At 45.0% G+C, this 19,921-nt stretch overlaps 1 protein-coding gene across 2 annotated transcripts in view; it reads right to left on the bottom strand.

Moving 5' to 3' along the window:
- n4bp3 (NEDD4 binding protein 3) overlaps positions 1–19,921 on the bottom strand; it is a 142,671-nt gene that overhangs the window by 13,195 nt on the left and 109,555 nt on the right. For both annotated transcript variants that reach the window (XM_070878354.1, XM_070878355.1), the window contains exons 2-3: positions 10,014–10,469; positions 1,486–2,304 (exon numbers count right to left, since the gene is read on the bottom strand). In XM_070878354.1, the coding sequence (XP_070734455.1) occupies positions 1,486–2,304; positions 10,014–10,430 (1,236 nt within the window). In that variant the 5' untranslated portion in view covers positions 10,431–10,469. The remainder of the gene's footprint in view (positions 1–1,485; positions 2,305–10,013; positions 10,470–19,921) is intronic.

The raw sequence follows: 19,921 nt of genomic DNA, 5'->3' as shown, positions 1-19,921 counted from the left end.
AATATCAAGTAAACTGGTTGTTCTGGCCACCTGAATCAGAGAACTGCTCATCTTAAGCTAGGAGTGCCAAGAGTAGGACTTGTACAAAGTTTATGGGTTCCCTTCTATAAACCAAGTATGGGAGAGAGATGGAATTTCCACCCCCCCAACCCCCAAATAATGGCAGACACAACTGACTAACCAGAAACCCTCGGATTGTTTCTCTTCTTTCCCCACAGATTTAAACATCAGAATATACTTCATTGTTCTCTTTTATGTGAGCCAGTGGCTTAGTGGGTAGCACCCTTGCCTCGGAGTCAGAAGGTTGTGGGTTCAAGTCTCTCTCCAGCGACTTCAGGGACTTAAGCACATAAATCTAGACTGACACTCAGTGCAGAAGAGTTCTGCAATGTTGGAGGTGCAGTCTTTCAGATGAAACGTTAAACTGAGTCTGCTCTCTCAAGTGGATGTAAATGATCCCATGGCACTATTTTGTAGAAGAGCAAGGGAGCTATCTGACTACACTCCAAACGTACTTCATTGACTGTAAAGCGCTTTGAGATGTTCGGTGGTCACAAAATGCGCTATATAAATCCAAGTCTTTCTTTATTTTACTCTTCTAACTTCAATCAGGGAGGAAATATCAGGCAGCCCGGTCTGCAGACTTCAGGCAGGGTACATTAGTTTTCTTCCTGTCCCAAGTTGGATCCTTTACCCATGACATTTTAGTAAGCATCACGCTTACTCAACCATGAGAAAAATCTGGTCACTGCCAGTGGTGGATGCCAGAGAACAAACAACAAATCAGTCAGGGGTCAAACTCCTGAATGAAATGCAGTGAGGTTTCTGTAAAGTGCGTACATCAGACAAGTTTGCTCTAATGTGCTACACACGTCTGTGTCATGCACAGTCCAGGTTCAGATGTGTTGGATGATCACTTGGGTGAAGTAGGCGAGGGTTTCGGAACCCATACCCTGCATGAGTCAATGCTTTCAAGACAGCATGGTAGAAAGGAAGAGGAAATTGAGGGGGCGACGGGGGGAGGGGGTGGGGGCGGACAAGCATGGTGATCAATGTCTCCTACCCCTGCTGAACAGTGATGTGTAACCCCAACCACCTGGTGTGGTACTTTCATGATTAACAAAAAATGTGAATCATAGAATAGTACAGCCGAGAAGGAGGCCAGTCGGCCCATCGAGTTTGCATCAGCTCTTTCAAAGAGCAATCCAGTTAGTCCCACTCCCCAGCTCTTTCCACTATCCCTGTGGATAGTGGATAGGCTTCTAATTAAAAGTGAAGCTCTTTATGCTAAAGGATTAAAGTTAACTCTAGAAATATGCAGACAGAGTTTCCCTCACTCGTTAAAGGAAAAGTAGACTGGATTATAAAACAGTGTTTCTCACTTCATACAGAAACCAAAATCAATAAAGAGGAAAATATTGCTCACTATTTGGGGTTTCCCCATGGTTACTTAAATCGCAAGATAATATCTGTAAATAATCTTACCTCCCATTTGGTCTCCTCTAGCCTCGGGGTTAAATCATCTTGCTCCTGTCTGTAAGATGTACATCGGCCTTTGAGTTGTCCACATTCCAGCTGCAACTTGTCAAAATCCTCCTGCAGCCGCCTCTTCTCCTGCTGGACCTTGAAGACCTGTAGTTGCAGAGTCCGCTGGGAGCGCTGGGCTTGTTGGGTCACCTGCCGCAGCTTGGTGGCATAGATACGCTTGAGCTCTTCCATCTCCTTCTCCCACAGCCTTTGTTTGTCCTCAAACACCTGAGCAATGGCATCCTCACTTTCATCCAAGTTCCTCCTCACATGTTTCAGCTCCACTTCCTTCTCGTGAAGCCGGTCCTCTAGTTCTCGGACGACATCCTCCATGGAGCGTGAAAGCTCACACGAGGGGGACATGTTGCCCTGGGGGTTTAACCGGTTGAGGACGGCCATACTCTTACAGGAAAAACGCCCACCGGCAGAGTTTGCCACCTCCTTGGATCCCCCATTAATGTAATTTGACCCAATGTGGTTGATTTGACCCATGGATGCACTTATCTGCCCAACGTGATGCTTCAGGCCTGTTCCGCATGGAGGGAGACTAGTCATAGAGTTCCGCCCCGAGTCAGACATGTCTTCTTCTTGACTGACAGTCCTGAAGTAATCCTGCTTTTCACCGCCATTCCTCAATGGTGAATGATCCACCTTGCTGAAGACATTGAGGCTGGCTGTGCTGTCAGACAGCTCCTTGCTCTGTTGCGGATACAGATTCTGCATTGAACTGAAGTTCTTTGGTACCACAGGCTTAAACGCAGAGGCTCGGAACCGAGACTGTGAAAGGAAGACAAGGTTGGGGAAGGGGTCAGGAGCAATTAATATACATTGAAAGGTACATTTTAGTACTTTGTAATTTATTGGAAAGGGACTAGTGAAATAAAATATTCTGTTATTGTGCTCATCATAGTCAACCATAAAGAATTATTTAATTTCTAACTTTTTGCAGTATCAACATCAAAAACTGTCAGGTGTATGGTAAAACACCCTGTACACTGCCTTAGAAGATCAACCTCATGGTGACATTCCCAATCCAGGTCATTGTGGCCATTGTCTATCAATTTAGTGCCCAGTTATGGGCATAATCCCCAAGTACAGAGATCGTCAGATTCATTTAATTTAGGACTCATACAACATATGAGTGAGACTTCCATCACCTTTGTCTGGATTTGGGTGTAATTCATGGCTGAATGTTAATGTGGTCCTCCACTCTGCCACCAACCCCATCTTCTGCACCTTTATTTGTCTTACCAAAGAAGAATTTTAAAATAGATACATTCTCAAAAAAATACAATAATTACCTGAAGGAAGTTTATCTGAATGTTGAACATGGAAAGAGAAATGTTAATACTAAAGGAGAAAAGGAAATGACTAAATAAAGCTGAGGCACTGACTGGTCCCAATCTTACCTCCACACCATGTTTTGAGGTCTGCACACATTTTTGTTTGTAGGAACATTCCAATGAGACACAAATCCACAAGCACTTCAATTAAATGCCATGCAATTATAGTAACCATCTTTACGCACAACATTTTCTCACCATCAAGCCATCCATCTTCAGAAAAATGCTGCCAACTGCACTAATGTGACACTTCCATTTCTCAAATCTGCCATCCTCATAGCCCAACTGAGATCGTCAGACTAATGCCGCACTTTACCTTACAGCATTATGACCAACAGCAGCTCCTTGAGGTAACAAGAGAGTGTTGCTGCCTCTGGAGAAGCGTCTCCTGTGGTGGCACTTCCCTGCACCTCGAGAAGCAGTAGAGCTGGTGTAGAAATGTAAATGGCCCAGTTCTTCTGGCCATGAATGCTCAGGTAATCTCACTTAATTGTTCATAGCAGTGGAGTGGCTTACATGGACAATCCCCAGTCAGTGACTTTTGAACTGTGCATGTAACTGGTGTTAGTTTCATGGACTAGTAGCCAAGGGAATTACAAGACCATTTCATGTAGAATCAGTTCTGTTAATATAAACTCAACATTACAGCACATCAGGTTTAATAATGGTGATAATTTTCTGGCCGGGAGATGATAAATGGTGTTGTCTTAATAGTGTATTGTGCCCATGACCCTGTAACCGATCTGTCTTTCTGCAATACAGTACTATTTAGCTATTTATTTGCATACTTATTACACATAATTACTTGAGTCTCTGTATAAATGAGATCCTCCATCTCAGCCGAGTCCCACTGGAGATAGAGGGTTTAAAATAGTAATTTTTACATCAGAGAAAAGTGAAAGTTAATTAAACTTTCAAGTTCTTACTAAACACTGCAGTGTCTGATTTTTAAGTTATTTTCCTTATTTCTGCATTAGTCTATTATTTTATGATGCTAATAAAATCTGGAAATCTCACTCCTTCAGATCTTAGAATGCAGAAGCGCATTGCAATTTGGGCAGAGTTTGCAAAACATTGACATAATCACAGCATCCCATCAAATTCCAAAACCAAATTTCCTTGTACCTGGTCTTACAACACATGCACCAGTATTTTCAGTTATTCCTGATGGATTGAACCAGCTGAAAATAAACAGGTATTTTCCAGTGCTCCACAAGTTAAAGGCACTTGACCATGAAGTGTCCTGTTGGCAGCAGAGTTGGATTGACCAGGCAATCATTTTTAGGCCACAAAATGTGGGAAATATCACACTAGTGCCGTAACAGGCACCCTTCAGTTTGGATGGCAATCTGCATCGAGTATTTTTAGGATGGACTTTTTGCCCTCCTCCCCAAACAATTCTGTGGAATAAAGGAGTTCAAGGCCACATCTCTCTAACTGGAACAAAGCGCGGATGCTGGAATCTGAAATAAAAACAGAAAATGCTAGAAATTTCAGTGAGTCAGGCAGCATCTGTGGAGAGAGAAACAGAGTTAACGTTTCAGGTCGCTGACCCTTAGTCAGTACTGGCAAGTTAGGAAACAGAAGGTGAGTGTAGAGAGGGTGTGAATGGCAGAATGCCAACTGCCATAGAAAACATAAAAACAAAATAAAAATTTTAAAGTGTGATTTTTTTTGTAAAAGAAAAGCGAGGAAAGGGAACAAAATGTGGGCAGAGGTTATGGTCTGAAATTGTTCAGCTCGATGTCGAGTCCAGAAGGCTGTAAAAAGTGACTAAACTATGAGCTGCTGTTCCTCGAATGCGTGTTGAGCTTCATTGGAACAGTATAGGAGGCCGAGGACGGAGGGATCAGAGTGGGAGTGGAACGGAGAATTAAAGTGACAGGCGACCGGAAGCTCGGGGTCACCCTTGCGGACTGAAGGGAAGTGTTCCGCAAAGCAGTCACACAATCTGCGTTTGGTCTCCCCAATGTAGAGGAGACCACATCGTGAGCAGCGGAGGTGGTAAGAGGGCAGGTGTTGCATCTTCTGCGCTTGCACGGGAAGGTGCCGCGGGAAGGGGAGGGAATGCTGGGGGTGACTGCGGAATGGACCAGGGTGTCGTGGAGTGAGCAGTCCCTTCGGAATGCTGAGAGGGGAGGGGAAGATGTGATTGGTGGTGGGATCACGCTGGAGGTAACGGTAATGGCGGAGGATGATCCGTTGAACGTGATGACTGGTGGGGTGAAAGGTGAGGGAGGACAAGGGGAATCCTGTCGTGGTTCTGAGAGGGAGGGGAAGGGGTGAGAGCATAGGTGAAGGAAATAGAATGGACACGGTCGAGGGCCATGTTAACCATGGCGGAGGGGAATCCTCGGTTGAGGAAAAAGGAAGACATGTCAGAGGCACTAGTGTGGAAGGTGGTGTCATCAGAGCAGATGCGACAGAGAAACTGGGAGAATGGAATAGAGTCCTTACAGGATGTGGGGTGGGAGGAAGTGTAGTCCAGGTAGCTGTGGGAGTCAGTGGGCTTATGGTGAATGTTTGGCAATAGTCTATCCCCAGAAATGGAGACAGAGAAGTTGAGGAAGGGAAGGGAAGAGTTGGAGATGGACCATGTGAAAGCGAGGGAAGAAATTGGATGTAAAGTGAATGAAATTTTCTAGTTCAGGGTGAAAGCAGAAAACGGCACTGATAGTCATCAATGTATTAGAAAAAGAGGTGAAGGAAGGGACCCAAGTAGGACTGGGACAAAGAATGCTCCACATCTCCCATGGAAAGGCAGGCATAGCTAGGACCCATGCAGGTTCCCATAGCAACAGCTTTAATTTGGAGGGAGTGAGTGGAGTTAAAGAAGTTGTTCAATGTGAGAGCAAGTTCAGCCAGGCAGAGGAGGGTGGTGGTGGATGGGGACTGTTTGAGCCTTTGCTCGAGGAAGAAGCGGAGCGCCCTCAGGCCATCCTGGTCCATTCCGCAGTCACCCCCAGCACCCCCTCCCCACGGCACCTTCCCATGCAAGCGCAGGAGATGCAATACCCACTCTTTTACCTCCTCCCTTCCCACTGTCCAGGGCCCCAAACACTCCTTCCAGGTGAAACAGTGATTTACTTGTACGACTTTCAATTTAGTATACTGTATTCACTGCTCACGATGTGATCTCCTCTACATTGGGGAGACCGAATGCAGAATGGGGGACCGCTTTGCAGAACACCTCCGTTCAGTCCGCAAGGGTGACCCAAAGCTTTCAGTCGCCTGTCACTTTAATTCTCTGCTCCACTCCCACTCTGATCATCCGGACTCAACATTGAATTCAACAATTTCAGACTATAACCTCTGTCCACACTTTGTTCCCTTTCCTCGCTTTTTTTTACAAAAACCTCCCCCCTTATTTTTATTTTGTTTCTCTCTGCTTTCCATGGCAGCTGGCATTTATTCTGCCATTCACACCCTCTCTAAACCTAACCTTTTGTTTCCTAACTTGTACTATTACCATCTCAATTCGGCCTATCATCCCCTTTTGTCTCTCAAATCCCTTCTGCCTTCCACCCTATCACAGACCTTCCCTTTTGTTCTTTCGACCCCCCTCGTCCCCCTTTCAGTGCCCCAGCACTTTCTTTAGAATCTGTTACATTTCGAACTATTTCCATCTCTGACGAAGGCTCATCAACCTGAAACGTTAACTCTGTTTCTCTCTCCACAGATGCTGCCTGACTCGCTGAGATTTCCAGCATTTTCTGTTTTTCTCTCTCTAACTGGAGCTGCATTCACAAGGCCGGTGTTCATGGCACTGGCTCCCAATACATGAGTCTTGTATGGTCAGGAACCATGGTTGTCACGCAATATAAAAGCAGCTCAAAAGACAAAAAAAAATCTCAATTGTCCGTTCCTATGTGAGGCAGAAGGACCAAGGTCCCAGTATCTATTGGGAAGGAACCAAAAATCCCAGGAACAAAGAGGTCATGCCAAATTTAACAGCAGGTTCCCACCCAGCAGCTGGCCAGATTGACAGGCTGGCCAGCAGGAAAGCCAGTGGTGGAAAGCCACAGCCGGTACCATTGGGGGTTGTCCAACAATCCGGAAGGTGGAAATCAGGAAAGATTGCAGGTTTGGAGAGGGGTGGGGGGTGTTGGCAGATAATAGCAATAGATTTGCTCGAGGGGCCAGGGGTGGGGGGAGCACTCCTACTGGCCATGAGCAGCGTTATAAAAAAACATTTACCTGGTTAATCTGGCTGCTCCTGCCTCCCCTTAGCTGCCAGTTTTCCCAAACCCTGGGAAATCTATGCAGAATTTCAAATCGCTGCCAATATATCAGGAACGGAGCCTCATTCAAATATTATAATCATGGACTCACCTCTCCAGAGTGGGTTACTCTGATGGCCCAAACTCGCCGCGGTTAAAACAGAAACAGGTGCGTGAGCAGCGGGTTTAGCAATTTAACCCTCCCAACCATTTTATGCCTGTTGTGGGGGATAAATCTCCCCCCCCCCCCCCACCCGCCCCCACTCCCCATAACTCCACCTACTGAATCTTTACAGCCATTACTTGTAACCTGGAATTATTCATTGCTCTCTGCTGAAAGATAGGCCAGTGCACCAGGATGTACCTGAAAAATAAGTCTGCTGAGCAACTTGAATGAAATGGTTTGTGATACAGGAGGGAATGAAGAAAGCATGCGAGGGCAGGAGGAGATTTGATTATTCCTCCGATGATGACTTCAACCTCAAGTCAGAGGGGATAACTTAGGGTATCTTTTGGGATGGGGTGGGGGGGGGTGGGGCGGCCAGAGGGAGAAATACAATCAACCAGAGTTCTTGCTCTTCAACACTGTGCAGTACCTACCGCTGGAAAGTGCAAGTGTCGATATTGGCTGAGCAGAGAATTAGTTTGGTTGTGATGTACACCACTATTGACTAGTCCACTGACACACACCGTCTAGGCTTAAAGGTGAAAAATAGTCACTTGGACAAGATATCAGAGGACTGCCTGAGGCCAAGGTACATACCTCAGCAAGAGTCAAGTGATGCAAGGAGAGAAAGGAAGAGGGAGGGAAAAGAAAATAATCCTGACACATCTTTTGGGGGGGGCGCGGGGTAAATCATACATGGCTCACTTACTGAAAAAGTCACACCATCCAATCACAATATTCAGGAGAGACACGGTGTGTGAGGCAGTAGCCTTTTCAAATGAAAGAGAAAAAGGGGTGGCAAACAAATACACACATCTAGTATACTCCGGAGGTAGACAACCCATCTCAATAAGGGATGCAATAAGCATGAAGGTTGGTGACAACCTTAAAATACCAATACCCCAATAGACTCTGCCATACTTCTCCACAGCAGTCTTCATTCCATTTTCGGGGTTATGGAATGGGCAGGGAAGTGGAGCTGTGTCCATGACCAGATCAGCCATGATCTTATTAAATGGCGGAGCAGGCTCGAGAGGCCAGGTGGCCAACTCCTGCTCCTATTTCTTATGTTCTTATGTTCCCCATAAAATATGAGATGTACAGTGATAAACACTTGACCATCTTTAGTCCTATTGAGAGTCTTCTAAATGATCTTACATAACATCCTAAACAATCCATTTTGAATATTTAATGAAACTACCGATCCTCACATCCAAGCTAAGTACCCTCAAAAGCATACAAAAAAAAGGGTAGAAAAAGACCTGGTTCACTGACACGGTCACATTCCAGCATGGTGTTAACTTCTGCACATCACTCTTACCCGTACTCTGACCCCTGAAGACAATTAAACAAAATCTAAGAGACCATGGTGAATGGGTGACATATTCCCAATGACCCATATGTAGCCATGTTAATCACTCTCCGGAACATGCCCAGCTCCCTTTTCAATGTTTACACTAAATCTAAAATTACTGCTCGTACTTATTTCAGAGGTAAACAACTATGAAAAGTACCTCCAAGTATCTTGGCTATTTTTGTGCTTTTCTACGTTTATATGTGTGCCCCATTTCCCTTTTAGAAGGCCTCAATCATATTCCTTCAAAGTCTACATTTACTAAAAAGCCGCAAATCTCAGCCGGTCCTTAAACTAGATATCAATTGATGGCATTTTCTGAATCTTTTCTATATCCCCCATTACGAGAGGATCTAAAATGGACACAAGAAGCCCGTTACGATCTTGTCCTAGCAGCAAAGAAAAGCAACGGACAAAGACAACCTCTCCAAAACATCATTCAGGAAAACTGGTGAGAAAAAACAAACAAATGTCAAAATACCGCAGATGCTGGAAATCTGAAATATAAACAGAAAACGCTGGAAATACTCAACAGGCCAGACAGTATCTGCGCAGGGAGAATTAGAGTTAGTGTTTCAGTTCTGTCTCAAGGTCACCGACCTGAAACGTTAACTCTGTTTCTCTCTCCACAGACACTGCTTAGCCTGCTGAGGGGGAAAAAAAAGAGAGCCCTGCTGGAAGGCATTGTCTGCTGCCTCATTGTTATATTATTCTCACATGTGGACCCAAACCAGCGTGTGGTCTAACGTTCCCACTAAGCTACGCGGCTGCACAGCTGCCTGGAGGTCCTGCGCAAACCGCTTACCGGCTTTTGAATGGGAGATTTTGCAAATGGGTGAAATTTTAAATGGGCCATGTAGCCAGTTAAAAGGGAGCACCCCCGCCGCCACCCCACCCCCCCCCCCCAAAAAAAAAATTAGGGGGAACATTGATGTGATCTATTTTAAAAAACTGTACAACTGAAATGGAGTCAGAGGGCTGTATTTTCCAATTTTCCTACAACACTGGAATGAGATACATAGGTTCAAAGGTCAAAGCAGCAGAGACTGATTAGATCGGACAACCAAATTCTGACTTGTGATGCAACTTGCAAATAAGTTGACCATATTTACATATAAAACATTTGGGAGCAGTGGAAGAGGGAGGAAAGAGAAGTGTGGATTTAGATTCCTCTGCAATTCTTTGGTAGGCACCTTATTTAAAAACAGAAATCAGAAGAAACAGAATATAGAAAGAGAGAAAAGATAAAAATTCACAAAGAAATGAAAATAAAATATGTAGGAAAAGTAGAAGAAAAAGTTGATTAAAGTGTAACAGCCATAATGGAGTAACGGCCAGCTTTTCTACGACATCCAACTGCTCATGGTCAAAGGTGAAGAGATTCAGTCCTAGGTTTAAAGTACCTTTTCAAATTTCCCTCCAACAGGAAGCGAATTGTTTGTCAAATCAATCTCCTTCCCATCTTTATAACACGTTTGCCCATAAATATCATTTTGTCCATCTTTTCGGCAACGTTCCATGGAAGAACTCCCAGATGCAATCCTTTTCTCCGCCTTTGATCCCTTTTTAGTGCTGTTCAGGTAGTTCAATAGCTCTCTTTGGGTCAATCCCTTTTTAAGTAGCCCATCTGGCTGCCTGATGTTGTAAGCATTCCCATTTCGGTTACTCTTCAGACCGTCACCTGGAAGGTCTTGCTTTTCAGCCATCAGACTACCGACACTTCCCATGTTGCACTTGCTGGTGACTAGAGAACAAGGGTACAGGTCGTTGCGGTGGCTGCTGCGATCTCTGGATGCAGACAAGGCTTGGACTGCAGCCATGGACCCTCAGGACTCCAAGGAAACGGCTCGATGGCAACACTAGAAGGAAAAAAAACACAAGCAGTTTAGAGCTCCATTACTATGGAGGCAATGCAGGCTAGGCTGTACCCTTGCCTTCACTATCAGCACAGTGCACGTCATCTATTACACAGGAAGCAAAGGATGTGCTCTTATCTCTGACAGAGGAAACAAAATGTGCACACATTCCTACTACACATAGTAAATGCAGTGAACATCCCTCATGAGTGTAAATACTTTGTACACTACTGCCATTGCCAAAACTACCGTTTTAATGACAAACAATGTAAAATATTCATCTCCTGGATGTTCACACTGCTGACAAGGCTGACATTTATTGCCCATCCTTAGCTGTCCTCCAGAAGGGGGTGAGCCACCAAATTTAAACCTTCAATACTCCAGGTGATCTATTTCAATTTAACCGTCAAAGTGTACAGATGAATGGCTCATATCCTAGTACTCCTTCTGTACCAGCCGGGGGAAGAGGGTGGTGGGAGGCGAGAGAGAAAGAGTTTGCAGCATTTTAAATGAGACTCTGTGCAATCCTTTATTCTAATTAGAAACACTGCTAAGCCAAGTTTTTTTTAAATTTAGTTCTTCATATCTTCATATCAGTAATTCCTCCTATGGCCTGGTGGGTAAAGGCATCAACTGTATTTAGTACAAAAATCATACGATGGACTCCGCTACGTAGTGCAGATAACGGGGGGAGGGAAGAGAAAAAGGACGAAGAAGAGGAAAGGAGAAGAAGGGAAAAAAAGAGAAAGAAAGAGAAAAGAGAGAGAATGAAAAAGAGAGACAGAGAGAAAAAGACACGAGAGAATTAGAGAGAGAGAGAAAAAAAGGAGCAGTCAGCTAGGGCTCTTGCTTTCAGCATCATAATGCCTCCTGCTGGAAAATGCAGATGTGTAGATACTGGGTAAGGACAGGAGGGGGCCTGGCTTTGATGCCCTCTGTAGTCATGTAGCCTAATGATGTGCAAGCTGGGCACTTGAATAAGGTGCCATCCAGCTAGCAGCAACCAGAAAAGGAGCCAGTGTCACCCCAACATGATGGGAGAAAAAGGGGAATAAAGTGGCAGAAAATGTTCCACTGAAAAGCTGGAAGCAAGTCTAGCTCCATGCAATGCAACATTGCTACTTTCTGCGCCTAACTTACTGTTTATGAAACATTAAAACTTGCATTTAATTTGTGACCCCAGCATTAGAAGGCACACAAATGATAAAAAACCAAGATTCAACTCCACACCAGGTACTGAAGGGGTTTAAAAATATGTAAAACTTTCACAGAGGAATTTCCTGCTGTTTCACTAAGCATTGCATCAGATTTAAGCGACTGCAAGGTAAGATGGTCGTGGACTTACTGTAACCTGCTACGTGGCTGCAGATACAACAGTGTTAAGTGATGGCATGATCTGCTGTACTCAAAGAAGTGATAGAACTAAAATTTAGTTCACTTCTACTGTGAAATAGGACTTTTTGTCAGATGTTTTTTGGACCAAAGTTGTGCAATGAGCCATTTTTGTAGATTCCAATTGCTCCTTATTTGGGGATAGATGCCGAGCAAACTCCTACTCTGTTCAAACAATGGCCTTTAACAGATTCTGTGGATGAGTGGAATGTGCAGTTAGCAACAGATTCCATTTCCGCCCCCTCCCAATCTTTCCTATAGTGCACAATTCCTCTGATCAGCAAATGCCACTGGAGGACTGACTGAGGGGGCAAGGCCAATGCAGTTTCCTTACATTCCTAATGGTCACACACAGTTGGATGTTCTTTCTTCAGCCAGAAGTAATGGGGTGAAGTTTCGGGCCGCACCTAGAACGGCGCAGCTCTGACCTGGACTCCCATTTTTCGCGCCCGAAAGTGCGTCCAAAAAATACCTGCCGATTCTCCGGCTCCCTGCAGGTCCTTTGGAGCTTGGCGCAGCACGCACAGAGCACGGGGGGGCGGAGCAAGAGAGTCGCGCCTATTCTAGAAGTGGTGGGGGGGGCGGGGCTAATTTCAATGAGACAATGTCGTGCCGGCAGCCTTGCGCGTGCGCATTGGAGCGTGCGCGCACGCGCAGTAGCGCATAAACATTGGCACTTGGCCATTTTTAAAAGGGGCTTGAAGAAAAGTGTTGATTTGAAGGCTGCTTGCTTGCTGTGTCTTCGGCTGCCATCCAGCCACTGACGATGCCCCTATCCCGTGGCCGAATAGCCTCAGTCCCCCTCACAGCTCGAAGGCTGCTTGTTTGCTGTTTCTTCCTGCCGTCGAGCCACTGCCGCCGCCCCTATCGCGTGGCCAAATGGCTTCAGTCCCCTTCGAAGATCGAAGGCTGCTTGTTTGCTGTTTCTTCGGCTGCCGTGGAGCCACTGCCGCGCCCCTGTCTCCTAGATGGAAGGAAGGCCTGCCGGAAGCACCGCAGCTCAAAGGCTGCTGCTGCTTCACACAGGTAGGAACATTGAATATTTTACATAGAAACATAGAAACATAGAAAATAGGTGCAGGAGTAGGCCATTCGGCCCTTCGAGCCTGCACCGCCATTCAAAGAGTTCATGGCTGAACATTCAACTTCAGTACCCCATTCCTGCTTTCTCGCCATAACGCCTTGATCCCCCTAGTAATAAGGACTACATCTAACTCCTTTTTGAATATATTTAGTGAATTGGCCTCAACAACTTTCTGTGGTAGAGAATTCCACAGGTTCACCACTCTCTGGGTGAAGAAGTTTCTCCTCATCTCGGTCCTAAATGGCTTACCCCTTATCCTTAGACTGTGACCCCTGGTTCTGGACTTCCCCAACATTGGGAACATTCTTCCTGCATCTAACCTGTCTAAACCCGTCAGAATTTAAAACGTTTCTATGAGATCCCCTCTCATTCTTCTGAACTCCAGTGAATACAAGCCCAATTGACCCAGTCTTTCTTAATATGTCAGTCCCGCCATCCCGGGAATCAGTCTGGTGAACCTTCGCTGCACTCCCTCAATAGCAAGAATATCCTTCCTCAAGTTAAGAGACCAAAACTATACACAATACTCCAGGTGTGGCCTCATCAAGGCCCTGTACAACTGTAGTAACACCTCCCTGTCCCTGTATTCAAATCTCCTTGCTATGAAGGCCAACATGCCATTTGCTTTCTTAACCGCCTGCTGTACCTGCATGCCAACCTTCAATGACTGATGTACCATGACACCCAGGTCTCGTTGCACCTCCCCTTTTCCTAATCTGTCACCATTCAGATAATAGTCTGTCTCTGTTTTTATCACCAAAGTGGATAACCTCACATTTATCCACATTATACTTCATCTGCCATGCATTTGCCCACTCACCTAACCTATCCAAGTCACTCTGCAGCCTCATAGCATCCTCCTTGCAGCTCACACTGCCACCCAACTTAGTGTCATCCGCAAATTTGGAGATACTTCATTTAATCCCCTCGTCTAAATCATTAATGTACAATGTAAACAACAGGGGCCCAGCACAGAACCTTGCGGTACCCCATTACCTCTTTGCTTTGTTTATAATTTTTATTCAGGATGGCTCTTTATTTGTATAAGTAAGACTGTTGAATGCTTGTAGAATTGAATTACTTCCCTTCCCTTCCCCCCACCCCCCCCCAGTTCCCTACGCCTGATTTGTAACCTACGCCTGATTTGTAAAGTGTAGGCAAGGTTTTTCTGAGCGTACAAAAATCTACACTTACTCCATTCTAAGTTAGTTTGGAGTAAGTTTTCACTGCCTAAACTTTCAAAACAGGCGTAAGTGGCTGGACACGCCCTCTTTTGAAAAAAAAAATTCTGTTCCAAAGTGAAACTGTTCTAACTGACTGGAACTGGAGCAAACTAAATGCCGAGAATTGCAATTTCTAAGATACTTCATTCTAAACCAGTTGCTCCAAAAAAACAGGAGCAACTCAGGCCGAAACTTGACTCCAATGTGTGCACAAATCCAAAATTGTCCTAATCCTTTATCACCCAAATACATTTTTTGGTGGGGGTGGAGGGAGAACGACAAAATTACCAATTAGCATGTCACCGTGATATGGTCTTCATCCCAGTCATAGCAAATCAACACTTCAGGTTTATCAGAGCAAACTGGAAAAATCTGAAATAGTAAATTGCTACTGTAGATCAGTTAGTGATCCAAATATCACTAAAGATTATACCAAGCAGTTACAAGAGTGCTCCAAAACTACACATGGCATCAGCTCATCATCATCATAGGCAGTCCCTCGAATATGGAATTACAGTTTCTGTCACAGATGGGGCAGACAGTGGTTGAAGGAAAGGGTTGGTGGGGCTGGTTTGCTATATGCTCCTTCCGCTGTCTGCGCTTGGTTTCTGCATGCTCTTGGTGACGTGACTCGAGGTGCTGAGCGCCCTGCCGGATGCTCTTCCTCCACTTAGGGTGATCTTCGGCCAGGGATTCCCAGGTGTCAGTGGGAATGTTAAATTTTATCAAGGTGACTTTGAGGGTTACTTGAAACGTTTCCTCTGCCCACCTGGGCTTGCTTGCCGCGTAGGAATTCCGAGTAGAGCGCGTGCTTTGGGAGTCTCACATCGGGCACGCGGACGATGTGGCCCGTCCAACGGATCATTGGAGAAGTACCACCAGCGCTGCCTCCGCAAGATCCTGCAAATCCACTGGGAGGATAGACGCACCAACGTCAGTGTTCTCGTTCAGGCCAACATCCCCAGCATCGAAGCATTGACCACACTCGACCATCATCTCAGAACCTTTATTTAATGATATATTCGAAGTGCTTTGAAAAAGATCAGGCAACCAAAATGACAAAATATCAACATGAAAAAGTGCCTTTCATCAGCTAGTCAGAAAGGCGATTCAGAAATCTACCCAAACCTCACAATTTCAAGGACTCGCAGGAGAGAGTCAAAACTGTCTCCATCGGGCTTAGTACCACTCTTCCTCCTTTCCAGAATGGAGTCACGAGCCATCAAAACAAAATCAAGTCTCGGGCCCAAAAATTTCACTGAACTACAGCAACCCAACTAACTTTGAGCGTTTTCTCTAGGAAGCAGAAGACTGAGGTGACATGATAGAAGTCTTTAAAATTATGAAGGGGTGTGAAAGGCTAGATGCAGAAAAGATGTTTCTACTTGGAGGAATCCAAAACTGGGGCCATAAATACAAAATAGTCACCGATAAATTCAATGAGGAATTCAAGAGAAACTTATTTACCCAAAGAGTGGTTGAGGTGAATAGCATAGATGTATTTAAGGGGAAGCCAGATAAGTACTTGAGGGAGAAAGGACTAGAAAGGATATGTTCGATGAAGTAAGGTGGGAGGAGGCTCATATGGAGCTTAAACACTGGCTTAGATGTGTTGGGCCAAGTGGCCAGTTTCTGTACTGTAATTCTGCAGTTAAAGATTTCCTTCATAAATCTGATCCCAGAAACCCCTTGGCATACTGAGAAATACAGGGAAGTCATACCACAGAAACAGGCCATTTGACACAACCGAGTCCGCTCTGGTATTTACCCTCCATGTGAGGAATGGTATTTAGTCACCCGTCTTCATATCCCTACGTCCAACTATTCAATCTAATCTTGAATGTTGACATAGCTTGTGCTAAACCACTAATCTGGAGAGCAAGTTCAATAGTCTCAACTTTCTCAGCTATTGGAAACAGCCTGCTTCCATCTATCCTGCCCCATCTTTTCATAATTTAAAATAATTCTATCATATCCCCCCGTAATCTGTATTCTAACAAGAAAAAGACTAATGGCTGGAAAAACCGCTACCACCGGTTTGCCGGCAAAAAACCCGCTATGGCTCCGCTATGATTGAGGCGGAAAATTCATGAAAAAAAATGGGGAAAAATCCGCCCGCTGGGAAAAATCGGCGTTGCACGAGGACAGGCGGTGGAAACCGCAATCCTGGCCAACTTTAGTCAGAGGCTGATCACCGCTGCAAGTTGGGCCTGGGGGCGGGTGGGGGGCGGGAAACAAAAAATATTTTTCCAAAAACAAAAAATTCAAAATAAAGATCGCAAATCATTCACAAGACCCTTTTCTAGTGAATCGCTGCAAAAGAATTTAAAAATAAACTTTCACTTCCCTTTTTTGCAAGTTTTCATACCTACCTCCGTTTCCATGGGCTGCACCGACAGGTTTTCCTCAGCGTTTTATTTTAACCCTATCTAAGGGTCCCCTGTGACCAAATTCTGGCGGAAGCGCTGTTTCAAGTCTTGCACGCCAGTGGTCCGCTCCCCAGCGGTATTTCAAAACCACCGGCAGAAGACTTCAATGAATTTGCCGCCACACCGTTTTCCACCCAAAACGACAAAATACCGCCGAAAAACGCGGCGGAAGTTTGATGAATTTCCAGACCTAAATTTTAGTCTAAGAGAGTCTTTTGTGTTTGTATTTCCTCATACCAGGCTGCTACATAGTGTGTGGTATGCTCTCTAAAGCTCAATATCCTTTCCATAGTCCGAAAACTGCACACAGTATTCCAGCGGAGGTTTTAAGGTCCTTTATCGGATCATTATCCTCTTGGCTTTTGTACTCGATATCTCGTGATTAGAAAAGCGGCAATGGAATTAGTTTTTATCATCAACCAAAGGACCAGTCCCATAAACTTGAACATTGAAATCCCTCTGCTCATCAAAGCACTGAGCCTTCTTCCAGTCAGAGTAAAATTTCTGCTGTTTTAAAAAAAATATATCACCTCACACACAATGACATAGAATTCCATTTGCCACGTTTTAGTCCATTGCCCAATCTTATCAATATTCCTGTTCAGCTTCCTATGGTCTTCTAAAGAATTAACTATACTATTTTGGTATCATCTGCAAATTTCCACACCACTCCCTATGCGAGTTGGTGACATTTCCCACAGACGTTTGTCGCGTCAACACCTGGTGCTGGACATTCCAACATCTGGCAGCAATTACATCACTCTCCCTTCCTGTGCTGACATTTTTAGGTTTAACTTCTACTTTAAAGCTCACTTGTGTAGATCAGCGAGTCCACTTTGCACCCAATTTCAACAAATTTGCATTTAGAAGTCTCTATTCTCTGTGTTCCCACCTCACTCGGATGCAATCTCAGCTCTCAATGCCAAGATAAATTGGGGCTGAAATTGCCCCTTTCTTTAAGAGCCGTGGTCGCCTGCCATGGGTCAGTATGGACTCTCTGCTGAGTTGGTGCGGTGTCACCGACATTTGTGAAATTACTCTGCCGGGTTTTCCCTGCGATGATTGCCACCGCGCCGCCTGTGTTGCCGCCCGTTGGGCACGCGCTGATCTCCTACCGACCAGCGGCGACCCTTTCCGACCAGAGAGGGAAATTGCCCCACGGGAGCGGAGCGGCCACCGGTCGGTGCCCGGCAGTTCCCCGGGGTGGGAAGCTCCTTGTGGCTGGACGGCGCGTCCGCCCTTAAAAGGGAGGGCACAATGTCGCATTCGCCATTTTATTTAAATTGTCAGCTGACTGAGGTCGGCCCGACAATGAGGGCCACGGGTTTTGGCTGGGCCGCCAACAGGTAGCCCGGCACCCGCTCTTGGCTGGCCCGGCCGAAATCTTCCCTGGTGGTCCAGTGGGCCAAACTAAACTAAGTGCAAACCTTGCAGCGGCCTGCTCCTTTAACTGAAGGAGAGGGACCGTGACGCATCAGCGCGGTGCTGCTGACAGTTACTGACGTCCGCCCCGCTGCAACACCACCCCTCAACACCGTCCAGAAGAACAAAAGAAAAATAAAGTGCTGAAAATCGCTCTAATCTCTGCCCCTTGGATTGGAAACAACTTTAAAAACGGTAGGTGCGTCTATTTTTAGTCGGGGGGTAATTTCTGCTCCCTATTCCTTAAATTAAGTGTTTGTCTGATGGCAAAAAAACAGTAAATGTTCTAATCACAAAAGGGATTAATAAATCACATTCCAATCATTATAAACCAGGATCCCTGTTGCCAATCAAAGCTCAGGTGAATGGGAAGCTGTTGTAATAATAGTCCCAAAAACCCATTGCACAGTTAACAATTTGCTTCAGAACAAATTAGTCAAATTGTGACACTCAGTCTCATGATCCAGAAATAGAGACACTCAATGCCACGCATAACATTAGAGCAGTTAACACTTGACATTTCTGGAGTGCTTGGCAGGTCATAGAACCTGACAGAAATGTTCCCCTGACCACTATCCTAGCTGAGAACAGAGATGAAATTTGTGATCTTCCTGATCGATATTCCTGAGTAATACATCATGCAGCACATTGATCCACCAAGCCATCACAGGAGAATGAAGCTGACATTGGTAGCATATTTGAACTGGATGCAAACATCTGTGATGGAAGCACATCCATCTCAGCACAACACTTACATAGGCATTCTTTAGGGAAGTATTTTAACCCATTCTATTCCTCAATGACTGGCCAGATATGGTTTGAACAAAATCATTCTCTTTACTGATTACATTACTCTCTCCTTACCTTTTGAAGGCAGGTGACTGAATCACTGAAGGTAGGTAGAGAGACAATTGGACACTACATGGACAATGAGCCTCTTACTCAGCATTGAGGGTCCAAGTCATTCATTCCGTTCAAAATGATAAGACCGTTATGTTGCCCAACCACCTCTCTTCTACCAAGCTCTCCTTCCTCAATATTTAATTTCTGAGCTTAATCTTCACATCCAAACCGGGGACAAAAACTCAAAAGGACCATGGAAACACTGGAGAATGCAAATGGTCAAGAATGCTTAACCACACCAGTTCACAGTCAGTAATTTCATGCTTGCATGTGTCTCTCCAGTCACACAATATTGTCACCTATTTTGACTGTATTGTCCAAACCTGTAGACTAGACAAGGATGGGCTACCACAGTCAGAATGCTCTCCCCAGCATAGGATACAATGGCGCTATCATTCCTCATATCCATTGCCCATATTAAAAGCAGGCCAGCATTTCATACCAGACGCATAAGAACTGCATCACAACATTCTGCATCAGACCAACAGCACAGCTTCTCATTATGTTCTTGGCTCTGGAACACTTGCATCTAGAAATTTAAATACACAACCACATGCTAAATAGGTTTGCTAAGGTGACAGAAAATCTTTTGACGTGCTCTTTGGAACAAAGATGTAACTGGGATATTCAATGTGCTCAGAGGAGCCACCAGGATGTGAAGGGGAGATATTTGTGCTCATTACAGCTGTATAATTGCACACCAATCCATTAATACACAAGAATCTGAAACTTGAGAATACTCCCACCACAGTTCATTTCCCCTCACCCCCCACCCCATTTCCTACATCAGCAATCCTATGGCCTCTATACAAAACTGCTAATAGTTGAACCGTAGATAGTTTTGTACAGTGGGCTTACACCAATATGGAACTGTGTTTGGAATGTCCAACCTCATTTTGTTCAGGATTACATGGAGCAAAAGAAAAAAGGAACACTTTCCTTATCAGCCTGGGCTAAATTCAAACCCAAAGTACAGAGGTAAAAGGACAGGCGATTAACCCA

This window comes from Pristiophorus japonicus, chromosome 4, assembly GCF_044704955.1.
Source record: "Pristiophorus japonicus isolate sPriJap1 chromosome 4, sPriJap1.hap1, whole genome shotgun sequence".
Lineage (NCBI taxonomy): Eukaryota > Metazoa > Chordata > Chondrichthyes > Pristiophoridae > Pristiophorus > Pristiophorus japonicus.
Note: the sequence above shows the minus strand (reverse complement) of the source record. Positions and strands in the feature narration are given on the sequence as shown.